At 37.7% G+C, this 20,676-nt stretch overlaps 1 protein-coding gene across 10 annotated transcripts in view; it reads right to left on the minus strand.

The window, feature by feature from the left end:
- The window catches only part of MBTD1 (mbt domain containing 1), a 67,772-nt gene that overhangs the window by 39,839 nt on the left and 7,257 nt on the right, over positions 1 to 20,676 (minus strand). For all 10 annotated transcript variants that reach the window (XM_043472094.1, XM_043472067.1, XM_043472077.1 and 7 more), the window contains one exon: positions 495 to 696. In XM_043472094.1, coding sequence (XP_043328029.1) covers positions 495 to 648 — 154 coding nt within the window. In that variant the 5' untranslated portion in view covers positions 649 to 696. The remainder of the gene's footprint in view (positions 1 to 494; positions 697 to 20,676) is intronic.

Consider the following 20,676-nt stretch of genomic DNA (forward strand, 5'->3'; position numbering starts at 1 on the left):
AAACACTAAAAATAAATGTTTTTGTGTGAAGGGAAAAAGGACAAAAGTCAGAGTAAGGATAATCTTGGTTCAATATAAAGAATATTCTGGTAATTAGAGATACATTATCACTGAAGTGTTAAAACAAAAAACTTACAAGGAATTGTTACAGAGAAGGGAGACTTACCTTGAAAGTTTCTCTCAATTCTGGAAGTCTATTATCTTACACACTTCGAATTACATAGGGATTTATTCTTTAATTACAGAATTTAAGTCTCATCAAGTTTCTCAACAGCTTTTTGTTTTCATTTTATAATACTTGTTAATAAAGAGATCTAACACAAATCCAGTGATCTTATCTAGAACTGTAAGTTTCAGATTCTGTTTCTTTACTATTCTTTAAAAATTTTAAGGGAAATGATAGGAGAAATGGAATCAAAACATACCCTCAAATATAAAGGTATGATAAAGGTGAAGGCAGTTCACCTGAGCTGAAGTATACGCTGTATACTCACCCATGCCAGATTTACCATCTGGGTATGTGTACACTTGGCCATTGTTTTTGATAATGGGGAGATTAGAAGGTAAAGGAGCAACTTCCTCTTCACTCTCCTCAGAGCTGGAGCTGCTACTTGTGTCCTCACTGCAGCTATCATAACCGTCAAACATCCCGAATGAGTCTCTTCTGTTCCTTTTGGATCGTGAAGAATGTTCAGTCTTCAAAGCAGAAGAAAGAAATAACTATGATATAGCACTCATGTACACCACCCAGAAGACCTTAGTTCAAATTGTGATAAATGAGGTTTGCAAAATGAAAATCTAAATGTCTGTGTCAAAATGGAGCCCTTCATTTCCATGAGGCATAAACCTATTAACTACCATGTTAGCTAAAAGGAATAACAATGATGGAACAAACACTGAATGGGAGTCAGAAGATGTAACTTAAGTTCTGCCATAAACTAGATAAATTAGTTCTCTACAAAAATGTGATCAGATGATTTTTTTAAACTTTAGTGAAATACTCATAACAAATAGATGGTTTCTTAATTTGCCTTTTATCTCTAAAATTTAAAAGTTTTATTTTAATTTAGAGCATCCAGGAAATAGATGCTTTTAAAAATCACTAGGATTTCTGCAGAGACTGGAAATTTTAAATTTGGGAGAGACAATTTTTAGATATTAGCTATTTCAAAAACTATAGAAGATAGCATTTCTACATGTAACACTATTTCATTTTTTCTTTAACATAAATGGTTAGACATAACCCAATTATCTTCATCTAAACACTATGCCCTTTTAAAAAAACAAGCACAAAGATACTATGTATCACATTCAGCAAATGCTACTCATATGTTCTTCCAAAAGATATTCCCTTATTCAAGCCACCAAAAAATCCCCAAACTAATACCTACCACCACCCCAACTGTTCTTGAAAGCAATTCCAAAACTTCAAATTCAGTGATAAGAAAGTTAACAAAGCAGGAAATAACAAAGAGAAAAAAAAAATGGAATATTTGAAATGAAAAAAAAAAAAAAACCAAAACCAAACCATCAATAAACATACATTGAGTTACAGCAGAGTGAAAATTGTCAACCAAAAAATCTTTAGAGTCTGGTACCTATCTTATTCTTTTGCCCAGTTATAAGTTTCTTGGTATCATCTTACACTTTATGCACAGTTTCCTTCCTGGCTAGTTTAAAGTCTTAACGTGACCAGTAGTAACAAAGCTGAAATTTATTTCCAAAGCTTGACAAGATAAAACCATGGAAATGCATCTCTTAGTTTTACTAAACAAACTATCATTTTCAGATATGCTGGTATTAAACAGTTTCACTGAGGAGGGGGACTGATTTTCCACTTGCATTATGTGTAACTATGAAAGCAAAAGAAGTAGTTTTTCAATCCATAAAATGGAAATATTATACACTCAAATGAATACAATCTTAAGAAGTCACCCCTTGGGAGGCTCTACAAATGTTCTACAAATATTGCCACATTAAAAAAAAAAAAACTATTCATCTTTCAGAACTCTCTTTTAGACCCAATTTAAAAAAGAAAAGCTGATTGTAGCCACTTTAGAATTATTCTCCTAATCTCCGACTATTGTTTTCCCTAGCCTGATTATTCAGCAGATTTGGTTCTGAAAAGTTTTTAGTTATTTCTATAAATCACATGTATCTTCAAAGAATCAAAATCTGCTACCACCAGAAGATTTAAAAAAAAAAAAAATAAGACTCTGAAGGCAATTCAAAAGGAAAAGTCTAACAATACAGGTAATACTGGTAAACTGGTAGGGAATAGGACAATCCTTGTTTGTATCAGTGTGGGGCTAATAACACAGAATTATGACAGACCCAGGTTTGAGATTCAGCTTTGCCATTTACGAACTATGAACCTGGTTAAGTGATGAGTTTCTTTCTCTTATTCGTTCAGCATTCAGCAAGCATTTGTTTCTCAGAGAGGCTAAAGAAAGATCAATGGTTCTTGTAAAGTTTACAGCAGACGAATCCACAGTTGGCAAAGATTCAAGCAAGGCCATGTGACAATACAAGGCATGTGAAAAGGACAAGGCAAGGGCAGTCAAATGAGATTGAGGAAGGATCCTGAGCACAAAAAAGGCAGCCACTTGAATAATCTTGCTTGAAAATTTAACTCAGATGACCATTATATCTACTACTGTGGACAGGAATCCCTTAGAAGAAATGGAGTAGCCATCATTGTCAACAAGGGAGTCCAAAATGCAGTACTTGGATGCAATCTGAAAAACGACAGAATGATCTCTGTTGGTTTCCAAGGAATACCATTCAATATCATGGTAATCTAAGTCTACACCCTGACCAGTAACGCTGAAGAAGCTGAAGTTGCACGGTTCTATGAATACCTACATAACCTTTTAGAACTAACACCCCAAAAAGATGTCCTTTTCATTATAGGGGACTGGAATGCAAAAGTAGGAAGTCAAGAAACACCTGGAGTAATAGAGAAATTTGGCCTTGGAGTACAAAATGAAGCAGGGCAAAGGCTAACAGAGTTTTGCCAAGAGAACGCACTGGTCATAGCAAACACCCTCTTCCAACAACAAAAGACAAGACTCTACACATGGACATCACCAGATGGCCAACACCAAAATCAGACTGATTATATTCTTTGCAGCCAAAAATGGAGAAGCTCTATACAGTCAGCAAAAACAAGACCAGGAGTGGACTGTGTCTCAGATCATGAACTCCTTATTGCAAAATTCAGACTTAAATTGAAGAAAGTGGGGAAAACCACTAGTTCATTCAGGTATGACCTAAATCAAATCCCTTATGATTATACAGTAGAAGTGAGAAATAAATTTAAAGGACTAGATCTGATAGAGTGCTTGATGAACTATGGACAGACGTTAGTGACACTGTTCAGGAGGCAGGGATCGAGACCATTCCCAAGAAAAAGAAATGCAAAAAAGCAAAATGGCTGTCTGAGGAGGCCTTACAAATAGCTGTGAAAAGAAGAAAAGTGAAAAGCAAAGGAGATAAGGAAAGATATACCCATTTGAATGCAGAGTTCCAAGGAATAGCAAGAAGAGATAAGAAAGCCTTCCTCAGTGATTAGTGCCAAGAAATAAAGGAAATAGAATGGGAAAGACTAGAGATCTCTTCTAGAAAATTAGAGATATCAAGGGAACATTTTATGCAAAGACGGGCTCAATAAAGAACAAAAATGGTATGGACCTAACAGAAGCAGAAGATATTAAGAAGAGGGGGCAAGAATACAGAAGAACTATACAAAAAAGATTTTCACAACCCAGATAATCAAGATGGTGTGATCCCTCACCTAGAGCCAGACATCCTGCAATGCGAAGTCAAGTGGGCCTTAGGAAGCATCACTACGAACAAAGCTAGTAGAGGTGATGGAATTCCAGTTGAGCTATTTCAAATCCTAAAAGATGATATTGTGAAAGTGCTGCACTCAATATGCCAGCAAGTTTAGAAAACTCAGCAGTGGCCACAGGACTGGAAAAGGTCAGTTTTCATTCCAATCCCAAAGAAAGGCAATGCCAAAGAATGCTCAAACTACCACACAATTACATTCATCTCACACGCTAGCAAAGAAATGTTCAAAATTCTCCAAGCCAGACTTCAACAATACATGAACCATGAACTTCCAGATGTTCAAGCTGGTTTTAGAAAAGGCAGAGGAACCAGAGATCAAATTGCCAACATCCGCTGGGTCATCAAAAAAGCAAGTGAGTTCCAGAAAAACATCTATTTCTGCTTTATTGAGTATGCCAAAGCCTTTGACTGGGTGGATCACAATAAACTGTGGAAAATTCTGAAAGAGATGGGAATACCAAACCACCTGACCTGCCTCTTGAGAAATCTGTATGCAGGTCAAGAAGCAACAGTTAGAACTGGACATGGAACAGACTGGTTCCAGATAGGGAAAGGAGTACATCAAGGCTGTATATTGTCACCCTGCTTATTTAACTTAAATGCAGAGTACCTCATGAGAAATGCTGGGCTGGATGAAGCACAAGCTGGAATCCAGACTGCAGTGAGAAATAAAAACCTCAGATATCTAGATGACACTACCCTTATGGCAGAAAGTGAAGAAGAACTAAAGAGCCTCTTGATGAAAGTCAAAGAGGAGAGTTGGCTTAAAGCTCAAGAATCAGAAAACTAAGATCACTTCATGGCAAATAGATGGGGAAACAGTGGCAACAGTGGCAGACTACTTTTTGGGGCTCCAAAATCATTGTACATGGTGACTACAGCCATGAAATTAAAAGACACTTACTCCTTGGAAGGAAAGCTATGACCAACCTAGACAGCATATTAAAAAGCAGAGACATTATTTTGCCAACAAAGGTCCGTCTAGTCAAGGCTGTGGTTTTTCCAGTAGTCATGTATGGATGTGAGAGTTGGACTATAAAGAAAGCTGAGCACCAAAGAATTGATGCTTTTGAACTGTGGTGTTGGAGAAGACTCTTGAGAGTCCCTTGGACTGTAAGGAGATCCAACCAGTCCATCCTAAAGGACATGAGTCCTGGTGTTCATTCGAAGGACTGATGTTGAAGCTGAAACTCCAATACTTTGGCCACCTGATGCGAAGAGCTGACTCATTTGAAAAGACCCTGATGCTGGGAAAGATTTAGGGCAGGTGGGGAAGGGGACAACAGAAGATGAGATGGTTGGATGGCATCACCAACTCAGTGGACATGAGTTTGTGTGGACTCTGGGAGTTGGTGATGGATAGGGAGGCCTCGCGTGCTGCAGTCCATGGTGTTGCAAAGAGTTGGACACGACTGAGCAACTAAACTGAACTGCACTGAATGTCTGGTGCGGAATATTCTAGGCAAAGGAAAAGGCAAGACAAAGGCTTTAGGACTGGCATGTACTTGATACATTGAAAGGTCAGGGTAGCTGTACCTAATCGGTGATGGGGTTAGAGGAGGATGCTACAGTCAGATTACCAGAGCCCTTGAAGGCCAGAGTAAAAGTTTGACATATTTTTTTTTTTCCTGAGGGCAACATAAAGACACTATGAAATATTTTCCACAATGCCTGGAATATACATTTAGTAAAAACTGGCTACAATTCTAAGTTGTAATAAATTCATACACCCTAACTCCATGCAGAGATTATCTTTTACACCCAGAGTTTTCATATAAACTTGTCATCCACTTTATAGTCAGCTTGGTTAGCAGCTAACATTTACTGACCTTTTAGAGTCAATAGAGAGTATCTTATCCTGACTCAACTTGTTAAGAGAACATAAACCTAAAATTTCAGAGAGTCAAACATTTTAGTTTTAATAACTATAGGCTGTTAACATTTTTCAAAAAAAGATTATGATCAAACATATTTAGGAAATTTTCCTTACTTCAAAGCCCTCTTCGAACCCTTAACATTACAATAATTTAAGAGGAATATACAGTATGCAGCCCTTTCCAAAGCATCTTAAGGACTACTGTTCTAGACAGATACTCTAATCTCTTCCATTCACCCTGCAAACACAGAATATGTCATCCAAGTAACACAAGGGGAATATAACCAGTGTTTATGTGATTATATTTACTGCTCCTCAGCCCAGTCACTGGGATTGAACCTGGGCCACAGCAGTGAAAGTCTGAAATCCTAACACTAGGCTACCAGGAAACTCTTTGTGTTCCATTTTGGTATAACTTTTCCTGGAGTTAAGCAATTGTCTCATTCTTTTTTCATTTAATCACTATTCAAAGTACCTATTGCCTTTTTCTAAATCCTTCAACTGTTAAAGGTTCATTTTTATCCTGGAGCCACCTTCGTCCATCCTCCTCCAATATAGCATGGTTGCTTTCCAGACCTCCTGTATAGCTGCCAATCCAAGGATATCCCTTTCACCATTGTCTTGGCAAGTTTTGACAAATACAGCACTCATTAAACTATCACCACAGTCAAGATACAGAACCTGTCCAGAATCACCGTTTCTTCATGCTGCTTTGTAGATTCTTTCCCTCCAGTGGCCCCACCTGTTCCCCAAGTAGTTTGCTACTGCTGCTGCTGCTAAGTCACGTCAGTCGTGTCCAACTCTGTGTGACCCCATAGACAGCAGCCCACCAGGCTCCTCTGTCCCTGGGATTTTCCAGGCAGGAACACTGGAGTGGGCTGCCATTTCCTCCTCAAGTGCATGAAAGTGAAAAGTGAAAGTGAAGTTGCTCAGTCATGTCCGACTCTTCACAACCCCATGGACTGTAGCCCACCAGGCTCCTCCGTCCATGGGATTTCCCAGGCAAGAGTACTGGAGTGGGTTGCCATTGCCTTCTCCCCAAGTAGCTTACTGATCTGTTTTCTGTCACTGTACATTAGTTTTTTCAAAGTTTTAAATATAAATGAAATCATACAACTTTTTCTGGGGGGAGGGGGTATGGTTTTCACTCAGCATATTATGATGAAATTTGTTCCTGTTGTGAGTATCAGTAATTCATTTATCACAAAGTAGCAAGATCAAATTATTGTGTGGACATATCAAAATGTATTCATTCAGTTCAGTTGCTCAGTCGTTTCCGACTCTTTGCGACCCCATGGACTGCAGCATGCCAGGCTTCCCTGTCCATCACCAACTCCCAGAGCTTACTCAAACTCATGTCCATTGAGTTGGTGATGCCATCCAACCATCTCAACCTCTGTCGTCCCCTTTTCCTCCCGCCTTCAATCCTTCCCAGCATCAGGGTCTTTTCCAATGAGTCAGTTCTTCTCATCAGGTGGCCAAAGTACTGGAGTTTCAGCTTCAGCATCAGTCCTTCCAATGAATATTCAGGACTGATTTCCTTTAGGATGGACTGGTTGTACCTCCTTGCAGTCAAGGGACTCTCAAGAGTCTTCTCCAACACTGCAATTCAAAAGCATCAATTCTTCGGAGCTCAGCTTTCTTTATAGTCCAACTCTCACATCCATACATGACTACTGGAAAAACCATAGCCTTGACTAGATGGACTTTGTTGGCAAAATAATGTCTCTGCTTTTTAATATGCTGTCTAGGTTGGTCATAGCTTTTCTTCCAAGGATCAAGTGTCTTTTTAATTTCATGGCTGCAGTCACAATCTGCAGTGATTTTGAAATCCAAGAAAATAAAGTCTCGCACTGTTTCCATTGTTTCCCCATCTACTTGTCATGAAGTGATGGGACTGGATGCCATGATCTTAGTTTTCTGAATACTGAGTTCTAAGCGAACTTTTTCATTCTTCTCTTTCACTTTCTTCAAGAGGCTCTTTAGTTCTTCTTCACTTTCTGCCATAAGGGTGGTGTCATCTGGATATCTGAGGTTATTGCTATTTCTCCCGGCAATCTTGATTCCAGCTTGTGCTTTTTGCATGATGTACTCTGCATATAAGTTAAATAAACAGGGTGACAATATACAGCCTTGACATACTCCTTTCCAGATTCGGAACCAATCTGTAGTTTCATGTCCAGTTCTAACTGCTGCTTCTTGACCTGCAATATGATTTATCTGGAGGCAGGTCAAGTGGTCTGGTATTCCCATCTCTTTAAGGATTTTCCAGTTTGTTGAGATCCACACAAAGGCTTTGGCGTACTCAATAAAGCAGTAGTAGATGTTTTTCTGGAACTCTCCTGCTTTTTCCATGATCCAACGGATTTTGGCAATTTGATCTCTCGTTCCTCTGCTTTTTCTAAATCCAGCTTAAACATCTGGAAGTTCACGGTTCACGTGCTGTTGAACCATGGCTTGGAGAATTTTGAGCATTAATTTGCTAGCACGTGAGATTAGCGCAATTGTGAGGTAGTATGAACATCCTTTGGGATTGGAATGAAAACTGACCTTTTCCAGTCCCATGGCCACTGCTGAGCCTTCTAAACTTGCTGGCATATTGAGTGCAGCACTTTCACAGCATCACCTTTTAGGATTTGAAATAGCTCAACTGGAATTCCATCGCCTCCACCAGCTTTGTTTGTAGTGATGCTTCCTAAGGCCCACTCAATTTCGCATTCCAAGATGCCTGGCTCTAGGTGATCACACCATTATGGTTATCTGGGACATGAAGATCTTTTCTGTATAGTTCTGTGTATTCTTGCCCCCTTTTCTTAATATCTTCTGCTTCTGTTAGGCCCATACCTGTCCTTTATTGTGCCCTTCTTGGCATGAAATGTTCTCTTGGTATCTCTAATTTTCTAGAAGAGATCTTTAGTCTTTCCCATTCTATTATTTTCCTCTATTTCTTTGCACTGACCACTGAGGAAGCCTTTCTCTCTCCTTGCTATTCTTTGGAACTCTGCACTCAAAGGGTACATCTTTCCTTTTCTCCTTTTCCTTTAGCTTCTCTTCTTTTCTCAGCTATTTGTAAGGCTTCCTCAGGCAACCATTTTGCCTTTCTTTTTCTTGGGGGTGGTCTTGATCACTGCCTCCTGTACAATGTCCTTATGATTAGATTGGGTTTCTACTTTTGGGAAGAAGATCACAGATGTCAAGTGTCGTTTGCTACATGAAGGATATATCCTTCAACATAGTTTATCCCTGTTGATGCTGACCTTGATTACTTGCCAGAGAAATATGTCTGTTTTCTCTACTCTAAAATTACTACTCTCCCCTCCTCCATATTGTACTCTTTGGAAGGAACTATTGGAAGTCCATGCTTAAGGAGTTAGGAATTAAGCATCCCCTCCATAAGGGTGGACTATCAACACAAATTATTTGGAATTCACACAGATTTCCTCTACTTTACTAAGATAAAAATTCCTTCTTTTTGGATTTGAGGTTTTCTTATCATTAGATTCAGACTGTATATTCTCAGTTGAAATATGATACTGATGATACTTTTCTCAGGGAAGCAAATTCAGATTAAATGGTGTCTATCTGCCCCTTACAGGTGATGATAAGTTTGAAGACTTGGTCTCATTGCCGTCTGGTCCTTCACTAAAGTCTTAACTATTTTTCTTACTTAAATAAGCAGTCTATAGGAAGATGGGGCTTCTCCTGTGGCTCAGCAGTAAAGAATCTGCCTTTGATGCAGGAGACACAGAGGCATGGGTTTGATCCCTGGGTTGGGAAGATCCCTTGGAGGAGAAAATGGCAACCCACTCCAGAAATCTGGCCTGGAAAATCTCATGGACAGAGAAGCCTGGTGGGCTACAGTTCATGGGGTTGCAAAGAGTTGGACACACGACTGAGCAATTAAACAACTACTACAGAGGACACTTCAAGACCATGTGAATAAACTGCTCATCAAAATCTCACTCCAGATTTATCATTCAATGATGATTTTTGCCCAATCTTTTACTATGATTTTCCAATCCCAGAAATCCTCCCATATCCATCAGCTGGTATTCTTCTGTAAAGAAGAGCCCTCTTTCTTATGGCTTGTAACTTCTGGATTCCTATGTTTCAGTGGTTTATAATTCCCTATTGTCCTTTGTTATTTGGGGGTTCAAACCGTGACAGATTCAGCCAGCTGGAGCCCATTCAGGCCGACTCCTGTGTAACTCTGACCTGGCCCTATCATGTTTTAGCATTTCTTTACGTTCTGGCATCACAAGACAGTCCAGGCTTATCTTATACTCACTTTCTGTCTCAAATCTGGAATCAACCATTTTTCCAAAGAGCCTTGGTTTCTTTTATTGGGAATGTTAGAAATAAAGACCTAGGTGGTCCATGTGCTCATTGCTACTAGGGTATCTCTTTGATTCTGGAGCCCTTCAGTGCATGTAAGTTGGAATAAATATGCACACAAAAATATGACATTTGTATTATATATATATACAGTGTATTTCAGAAAATCATATGAGTTCACACTTACCTCTCCCATCCCTACAGGGCTTTTCCTTACCTTCCCACATTCGTATTTCTCTCTCTCTTCTTCTACTAAAAACCCTGGCCTCCAACAAAATTAACATTTATATGCTTCATCCTTTTCTATATTTAAATAGTTTCAGAAGCATAACATCTATACTGATATAAAAATGAACTTTTATATTCAGAATTTCTTTGTAATCTCTTCTCTCCAAACCAAGGAATAGAATATCAAGTTCAAGAATTACTTGGATTTGTTATTTCTCTCTCCTTCAGTTGTGGTTACGTTACTAACTTGAAATAAGTCGGTTTTTGGTTTGCATCTCCCTTGACATCCTTAGTGAAATAGTTTCAGTTTCAGGGACTATCAAAAAAATCACAAGAGCTATACAAGGAGGTGTAGATTGCAGAACTTGCCTTACCCTATCACTGACTGACTCTTGTAAGGTGGGTAACCAACTTTATTGCTTTCTGGTTCATCTCTTATTGTGTCTATGTTTTAAAAAGTTAAACAGGTATATTTATGCTTCCTTATTTTCTCTTCTTTCTTACACAAAAGGCCACATACTAAATTCCTCTGTCCTTTGCTTTTATTTAGAAAATTACCTTGGAAAACACTTTGTTTCAAAGCATAGACATTTTCCTCATTTCTTTTTAAGCTGAACAGTTCTTAATTGTGTGTGTGTTTATCAAACTAATCTCACTTGGACATTTAATAGTTTTCAGTGTTTTACAATGAAAAATATGACAAATTTTTGTCATATGACAAATGACTAATGTTGCTGCCATGAATATATACATGTATATGAATTATTTGCAGTAAACCTTCAGGATGTATTCCCAGAAGTGTGACTGCTGGTTAGAATGGTGAATGTAGTAACTTTGTTAGCTACTGTCAAATTCTCCTGCATGGAGATTTCACCATTTTGAATTTACTCCGGCAATAGCGAAGTAAAGAGTGTTTCTTTTGCCAACATGCTGATTCATATGCTGGCTGAAAACGGTATGTCAGTGCAGTCTCTTCTGCTGTCTTAACTTTTTACTTGGAAATAACTCCGAATTTTCAGAAAAGTTGGAAAAATAGTACAATGAAATCCTGTGTATTCTACCCAGATTCACTAATCAATAAAAAATTGCTCCATTTGTTTAATTCTTCTGTTGAAATATATAAATATTTTTCTGAACCATTTGAGAGTGAGTTGCGTTAATCTTTTTTTTTTTTTTAATTGCACCCCACCAGCATGAAGGATCAGAGTTCCCCAGCCAGAGATCAAACTCACACACCCTGAAGTTTCCACTGCAGAACCTTAACCACTGGACCACCAGGGAGTCCCATACATGTCTTTTTATTCCAAACTGCTTCAGTGTGCATTTCCGGAGAATATAAACATTCTCTCATAACTACAGCACAATTATTCAGTTTCAGGAAATTTAACATAAAACACTTTGCCCTAACTTACCATCTGTAGTTCAATGGACCCAATAATATCCTTTATAAAATTTCTTCCCTCCAGTCCAGGATCACATGTTGTATTTGTATCCTTAGTTTTCTTTAATCTAGAAGATTGCTTTTGGAGAATATAGGCCTCCTCCCCTCTTGGTGCTGTCTACGTTTTCCAGTATACTTACCTTACATACTTCTCCCTGAAATTAATAAGCAATCCTGGGGACACATTTAAAACAAATACTGTTTCTCATTGAAATTCCACCCTTCTCTTCCCTAAATTAGGCATACAAAAGCTCCTGCAGAACCAAACATTATGATGTCACAAAACGATTTTCTAATTCTAGTATTCTCTTACCAGTCAGTAGGAAACTCTCTCATCATCCCCTTTATGTATCTACCTACCTACTCTTTATTGGTATGAACTCACTAACTCCTTTTTTTTCCCCCAGTAGTTTATAATTCACTATTGTCCTTAATTATTTGGGGGTTCAAATCACCCCAGATTTGGCTACTAGTATCACCCTGAACTAACTCCACGTCATTCTGACATGCCCACATCCATTCTGGACAATGCCTTACTTTCTGGGATATCAAGATAATCTAGTATTATTTTAAACCTACACTGCTCCAGCTCTGAAATCAACCATTTCTCCAAGGAGCTCTCATCCTTTTTAGTGGGGACTGGTATTAAAAACCAGTACAGTTCTATATTAAGCCATTTTTTATTATTCTTGCATATGTGTGTGGACTTGTCTGTTATCTTTTATCCTTTTTTCTTCAGTGTTTTTAATCTTTCAAATGTTTATAAAACTTTGTATTTAGGAATTTACCCTAAATTTTCCCTTGTGTGTTATATATGGCAAATTTTGATTTTGCTTATAGTTTTCTGTCATGCCATTAAAATTTTTTAATGTAGTAAAATTTATCAGTATTTTCTTTCAATGTACCTTGATCTTGAGTCACAGAAAAATTTCCAAATTCACCCATATACGTTATTTGTATAGTTTTTGATATTTGTATCACTGATCCAGAGCTTATTCTTATGTATGGTGTGAAGAGGGGCTTTCTAGGTGGTGCTAGTGGTAAAGAATCTGCATGCCAATGCAGAAGACACAAGAGATGTGGGTTTGATTCCTGCATCAGAAGATCCCCTGGAGTAGGAAATGCCACCCCACTCCAGTATCCTTGTCTGGAAAATTCCACGGGTAGAGGAGCCTCATGGGCTACAAGTCCATGGGGTCGCAGAGCCCAACACAACTGAGCACACAAAAAAACAAGGTGAAGAATAGACCTAACATTATCTTTCCCCAACTATCTAGTTGTAGTAACACTTTTTACTAAAATGTCTATTTTGTCACAGTGCTTTGAAACACCACTTTATGTATCAGGTTTCTATATGTTTCTATATGTAGTTGCCTCCATATCTAAACTTTATATTATTTCATGTATTTTCCCTTTAATGTTTCAAAACTCTTGCATGTTTTATTTTTCCAAATGAACTTCAGCACTAACTAGTTTAGCCCTGTATCAAAAAATTGTTGGGTATTATCAGTGTCTCATTAAATTTACTAACTTAGGAAGAAGTGACATCTTCATAATATTGAGATGTCTTAAGTAAGAATATGAAATGCTTTTTATAGTCTGCATCATCTTAGGAATTTAAGTATATTTTGTGGTTAATGTAAGTGCAATTTTTCCTTTTGTTATATTGTTCAATAGCACATTGTTGTTCAGTTGCTCAGTCATGTTCAACTCTTTGTGACCCTATCAACTGCAGCACACCAGGCTTTCCTGTCCTTCACTACCTCCTCGAGTATGCTCAAACTCATGTCCATTGAGTCAATGATGCCATCCATCCATCTCAACCTCTGCTGCTCCTTTCTCCTCATGCCCTCAATCCTTCCCAGCATCACAGTCTTTTCCAGTGAGCTGGCCCTTTACAACAGGTGGCAAAAATACTGGAGCTTCAGTATCAGTCCTTCCAATGAATATTCAGGGATGATTTCCTTTAGGATTGAGTGGTTAGATTTCCTTGCTATCCAAGGGACTCTCAAGAGTCTTCTCCAACACCACAGTTCAATAGTGTTAATTTCTTCGGCACTCAGCCTTCTTTAGGGTCCAACTCTCACATCCGTACATGACTATTTGAAAAACCATAGCTCTGACTATATGGAACTTTGTTGGCAAAGTGATGTCTCTGCTTTTTTTTAATAGTGTTTAGGTTTGTCATAGCTTTTCTTCCAAGGAGCAAGCATCTTTTAATTTGTGCAATCACCTTTCACATTGATTTTGGAGCCCAAGAAAATAAAGTCTATCATTGTTTCTGTTTTTCCCCCATCTATTTGCCATGAAGTGATGTGACTGGATGCCATGATATTAGTTTTTGATTGTTGAGTCTTAAGCCAGCTTTTTCACTCTGCTCTTTCACCTTCATCTAGAGTACACTAAGGTGTTTCATTTTATATCCTGCAATCTTGCTAAGTTATTTTGAAAGTTTTGTCATTAATTTTCTAGGGCTTTCCAGATAAACTATCATGTCACCTGCAAAGAAACTTTTCTTTCCCACTATGCTTATAATTGTTTTCTTTTTCCCAAGTGAATTGGTTCATACTTCTAGTACAATGTTAAACAGGGCAGACAAGGGGCACCCTTTCTGTCTGATCTTAGTGTTTCCCTACTAAGATGCTAGTTTTAGGATTAAGGTGTGTGTATGTATGTATGTATATGGTGCATGTATATTTATGAAAATCACTTTAAGGAAGAATCCATCCATTCCTGTTTTCTTAAAAATTTCTACAAGGAATAGATCTTTCCTATTGTCACAGACTTACCCAGCATCTAAAAAGAAAATATGACTGTTTTCCTTAGAGGTATTAATATGGTAAACTATACATCAGTAGAGTTCCAAATACTGAATCATTCTTGTATTCCTACTGCAAACCTTACTTTATCACAATATATTTGAATATAGTGTTAGAGATTGCACAACATTTAGGATTTTGCATTGATATTCACAAATGTCTAATTTCCCTTTCTTTGCATTATTTTTATCAGGTCCAAAAATTGGTGATTAGTCTTGCTTCATAAAAATAATTAGATAGTTTTCTTTCATTTTCTATGGTCTGAAATGATTCATGTAGCATTGGTCTCTAAAGGTTTCACAGAATCCTGTGTGAAATCATTTGGGTCTTGTGTTTTGTGGAACAGGTGTTAGTTGCTCAGTTGTGTCTGACTCTTTGCGATCCCATGGACTGTAGCCTGCCGGGCTCCTCCAGGATTCTCCAGGCAAAAATACTGGAGTGAGCTGCCATTCCCTTCTCCAGGGGATCTTCTGGACCCAGGGGTAGAACCCAGGTCTCTTGCACTGCAGTCTGATTCTTTACCGGTTCAGCCACCAGGCAAGCTATTTGTAGGATAGCTACTTGATAAATTTCTCCATCTCTTCTATGGAAAGTGTTCAAGTATTTTTTTTAAAAAAATCTCTGGTGAGATCAATTTTCTGAAACTGCATTTTCCTAATAATCCATTTCATCTAGGTTTTCAAATTTATTTGCATAGTGTACGCAAAATAGTTGTTTACGATTTTCTTAATGTCTTTTGTATAAAATTATTATCCTTTTGTTATGCATTCTGTATGTCTGTGCATCCTCCTCTCCCCCTTGATTAAACTAGCTAATGGTTTATTTATTTTGTGAATTTCAATACAAAGGTCCAGGATTGACCCATCAATTTTACGTATAGTTTTTATGTATAGCTTTTTAACAAGTTAATTTCTACATTTACCTGTTACTTCTTTCGGTTCCTGTGTTTTGCTTTGACTTACTCTGCTGTTCTTTTTCATTTCTGAGTTGGGAATTATTTATTTTCAATCTTTTAGTTTTACCATGTTCAAGTAACCAAGAAGGCAAAGTGATGTTATCTGAGGAGGCTTTATAAATAGCAGAAGAACAAAGAGAAGCGAAAAGCAAGGGAGAGGGGAAAGGTACATCCAATTAAGTACAGAATTCCAAAGAATAGCTGGGAGAGACAAGAAGGCCTTCTTCAATGAACAGGGCTTAATAATAGAAGAAAACAACAAAACAGGCAAGATTAGAGATCTCTTCAGGAAAACTGGAAATGTCAAGGGGCCATTCCACCCAAAGATGGGCACAACAAAAGATAAAAATGGTAGAGACCTAGTAGATGCTGAAGAGATCAAGAAAAGAGAATACACGGAAAAACTGTATAAAAAAGATCTTGATGAATCAAATTACTATAATGATGTGGTTAGTCATCCAGAGCCAGACATTCTAGATTATGAAGTCAAGTGGGCCTTAAGAAGCACTGCTGTTAATAAAGCTAGTGGATGTGATGAAATTCCAGCAGGACTATTCAAAATCCCTAAAGGATGAGGCCATCAAGGTTTTGCATTCATTATGTCAGCAAATCTGGAAGACCCAGCAGTGGCCACAGAACTGGAAAAGGTCAATCCTCATCCTAATTCCAAAAAAGGGTGGTACCAAAGAATGTGCTAACCATCGGACAATTGCACTCATCTCCCATGCTAGTAAGGTCGTGCTTAAAATCCTGCATGCTAGGCTTCAGCATTATGTGAACTAAGAACTTCTAGATGTCCAAGTTGGGTTTAGAAAAGGAAGAGGAACTGGAGATTAAACTGCCAACCTTTACTAGATTATAAAGAAAGCAAGGGAATTTCAGAAAAACAACTATCTCTGTTTCACCAACTAGGCTAAAGCCTCTGACTGTGTGGATCATTACAAACTGTGGAAAGCTCTTAGAGAAATGGGAATACCAGATCATCTTACCTATCTCCTGAGAAACCTGTATGTGGGTCAAGAAGAAACAGTTAGAACCCTGTATGGAACAACTAATTGGTTCAAGATACAGAAAGGAGTACAACAGGGCCATCTGCTGTCACCCTGTTTAACCTATACGCTGAGCACATCATGAGAAATGCTGGGCTGGATGAGTTACAAGCTGGAATCCAGATAGGTGGGAGAAACATCAACAACCTCAGCTATGCGCATGATACCACTCTAAACGGCAGAAAGCAAAGAGGAACTTAAGAGCCTCTTGATGAGGGTGAAGGAGGAGAGTGAATGAGCTGGCTTAAGACTAAATATTAAAAAAGCTAAGATAATGGCATCTGGCCCCATTACTGCATGGCAAAAAAAAAGGGAAAAGGTAGAATTAGTGACAGATTTCCTCTCCTTGGGCTCCAAAATCACTATGGACGATGACTGCAGCCATGAAATTAAAGGACACTTGCTCCTTGGAAGAAAAGCTATGACAAACCTAGACAGTGTGTTGAAAAGCAGAGACATTATTCTGCTGACAAAGATCCATATAGTCAAGGCTATGGTCTTCCCAGTGGTGACAAACAGTTATCAGAGTTGGACCATAAAGAAGGCAGAATGCCAAAGAATTGATGCCTTCGAAATGTGGTGCTGGAGATGACTCCAGAAAGTCCCTTGGACAGCAAGGAGATCAAACCAGTCAATCTTAAGGGAGATCAACCCTGAATATTCACTGGAAGGACTGATGCTAAAGTGCCAGTTATTTTGGTCATCTGATACAAACAGATGACTCTTTGGAAAAGTGCCTGATGCTGGGAAAGATTGAGGGCAGAAGGAGAAGAGGGTGTCAGAAGATAAGATGGCTGGATGGAATCACTGATGCAATGAACAAGAACTTGGGCAAACCTCAGGAGATGGTGAGGGACAGGGAGACCTGGCATGCTGCAGTCCATGTGGTTGCAAAGAGTCGGAGACCACTGTGTGACTGAATAACAACAAAGTAACCAGATGAGGCCCAAGATGGAGTTTCTCATGTTGAGCCCCAAGTCAGAAAACCAAAATTTAATGGTTATGTTTCTACATTCAGCTCTTCCAGAAGAGACAGGCCTAGGTCAACCTAGGCACAAATCAGCACAAATTACTTGACGCAGCTCCAAGACCTCCTTTAGACCTCCTTTGCTCCATTAAGACAAGTAACACCATTTTAACCAATCAGTAAATGTCTAGTAAAACTTCTTTGTTCCTCTTGCTCACTTTGGTCTATCAAAATCTCTTGGCCTTGTGCAGCTTTTCAGAGCTCCTTTCTAACTGCTAGACTGGATGCTGTCCAATGTATCAATTGCTGATAAAGCCCAAAAAACCTTTTAAAGTTACATTCGTGTTTTCCTTTAACAACTGACTGATAATTTAGGAGTATGCATTTTCCTCTGCTCACAGCTTTAAGTGTATTCCACAGATTCTGATACATATGTAGTATTTTCATTATTGTTATTTTTATAAACTCTGTACTTTGTTTGCACTCCCCTTTTACCCAAGAGTTAATATTTTTTTTTTTGAGTTAATATTTTTAAACTGAGGCATAATTTTGAATGCCAATCAAGATGCAGAACTTCTCCATCACTTTAGAAAGCTCTCTCATGTCCTTTTCCAGTCTGTTTTTCTCCTCCCTGCAGTTTTAGCACCATTGGTTAATTTTGCATATATTTAAGATTTTATATAAATGGAATAAAACTGTATGGACATTTTTGGTATTTATTTCACTCAGCACAATATTTTTGAAATTTATCCATGTTATTACATGTACAATGGTTCATTGCTTCTTACAGCTGAGTGATACTCAACTTTCTCAATATATTAGTCTATCCATTCTCCACCCAGACTTGACTACTATGAATAAAACTGCTATGAACATTCTTGCCAAGACTTTATAACATATAATAGAAGGTTACTAAAGTTAAAGATGGAAGTGCCCTTTTGCTTTTTGGTTTGCTTTTGTGTTCTTGAATAGAACCTAGTGATGTTTTCCTCATTTAGCAACGATTTTTGTGAATACTCAGTGTTTGAAATATAGTCTCTATTAGGATGTAGCGGTGGACATACCTGAAGATCTCTGCCTTATTTTGCTGTTGGATCTTTCATATTCTTATATTTTGTCTACAATTATCTAGTGTTAAAGTATTAAAGTCTTGAAATGTTAGTGCTTTTCACTACTACCATTTTTTTATAGCTTCTGATTTACAGATTGTTGGTGTCATTTGGTTCATATATAACTATCATATCTCTGTTGTGAATTGTGGTTCTAGCATTATAAACTGTCTTCCTTTGTCTTGTTCAAGGCTTTTTGGTTTGATGTCTGTTATCAGCATTGTTAATCCTGCTGTCTTAATTTCTGTTTGCCTAGTATATCTTCGTCTGTTCTTCCGTTTTTAGCTATTTCAAGGGCTTTTTGTCTATTATAACATGGGTTTTAATTTTCTGATTCAATTTGACAATATTTTTAGTTGGTGACACTCCACTATTTCTTGCTGTGTATGTTGCTTTTGAGAAATCCAAAACCATTCTAATTCTCTGGCCCCTGTAAGTCACTTCATCTTTTTGCCTGGAGGCCCTGAGAATTTTTCAGAATCTTTAAAGTTGCATATGCTTACTATCTTGGAGTTTATGGTATGGTATGGAGTTTTTGGTATGAAATTTTGATGTATTCAAAATTCAGAAAGTTTTCTTGGATTATGGCTTTAAATACTAGGCTTTTATTCTTTTGCCTTCTTGAGAGACACCAATTACATGAGACTTTCTGGACCCATCTTTCATTGAAACTGTCATTGTCATTCTCTTGGTCTGCATTTTATCATATTTGCATTTTACTCTCTTGTGTGTTGGCAATTTGTAACTTAATCCTCATTTCTGTTACAATTTTTTCCTCTTCTTTTCTCAGTTTAATCTGACTATTTTTTTCTGTCTTCTGTCCCTTTCTGTTCTGTTTTCTATTTGAGTGAAGGTGTTTTTCCTCACTTTTTATCTCCAAATACTGGTTTTAAGATGTTTTATTTCATCTTGAGTATCACTGTGTCAATTTTCTTCTGCATCACATTTTTCTTTTTCTGGGGATAAGGAGAGATATTCATCAGCTCCATACACTCTGATTCACATTGTTTGTTTCTTCTTACGGAAGTTCTGAATGGATGTGACTTACTCTTTTCTATTTCTATTCACTTCATGGTCAGAGTTCCCAGTTCAAGAACACCCTCTTTCTTTTTCTGAAAGATTATCTTTTTCCTCTTCCTCCTTCTTTTTATCCATGACTCTTAAGTCCTATGTCTTCATTTCTTCCCTATGAAGTACCGATCATTTCAGGTTACCAATACTGGTACTGCTTGCTTTTTAGCTCTTCTCTGTGGTTAGAGCTGTGAACTATCAGATTTCAAACCTCTGCTCTTTTTTTTTTTTTGATGTTTGCCCAAAATTTATAAGAAAAACTTTTTGGTTAAAAAAAAGAAAGGAATAAAGGTATGAAAGGGACTGAGGCCTGGAAGCAGCATGGTAAGCCACACATCAGTACTTTGGAACTTAAGTGCTGAATTTCTCTCTTTTGGAAGTGATATTTTTGTACTTCATTTAAGCCTTCCATGACCCTAAACTCTATCAACAAACCTGTTAATACTTCCATTTCCCCCTCTTCACACGGCCAGATCTCTTGGAATCGGATTTCTCTACTTTAAGGTAATTTGAAGGTTATGCTAATTTGTTTCATAATGCTGAAGGCAAGGGTAGTGTGTATGATTAATAATACAACTAATACTTATATGACGCTTAGTATGTGGTAAGGACTTTCTAAACAGTTAATATGAAGTAATGCATTTAATCCTTACAAATATTATTACTTCCTTTCTACAGATGAGGAAGCAGAGGTTCAAAGAGATTAAGTGATTTGCTCAAGGTCATACAGCTAAAATGAATGCTAGCAATGAATCAAGGGAATAATCTTAAATTTATGTTCAATTTTAACCTCTTTTCTTTCTTAATTATGGTCCTCACTTCTACAGGCACAGAAAACAAAGATCAAATAAAACTGTTTCAGGTAATATGACATTTTGAACACTTTGTTCTTCAAAATAAAACTGAGAAATCACATTAGGTACTCATACAGTCACTCAAGACTTGAAATATAAGGTGGCGAGATGACTTAT

The sequence above is a fragment of the Cervus canadensis genome, chromosome 1, assembly GCF_019320065.1.
Source record: "Cervus canadensis isolate Bull #8, Minnesota chromosome 1, ASM1932006v1, whole genome shotgun sequence".
Taxonomy (NCBI): Eukaryota; Metazoa; Chordata; class Mammalia; order Artiodactyla; family Cervidae; genus Cervus; species Cervus canadensis.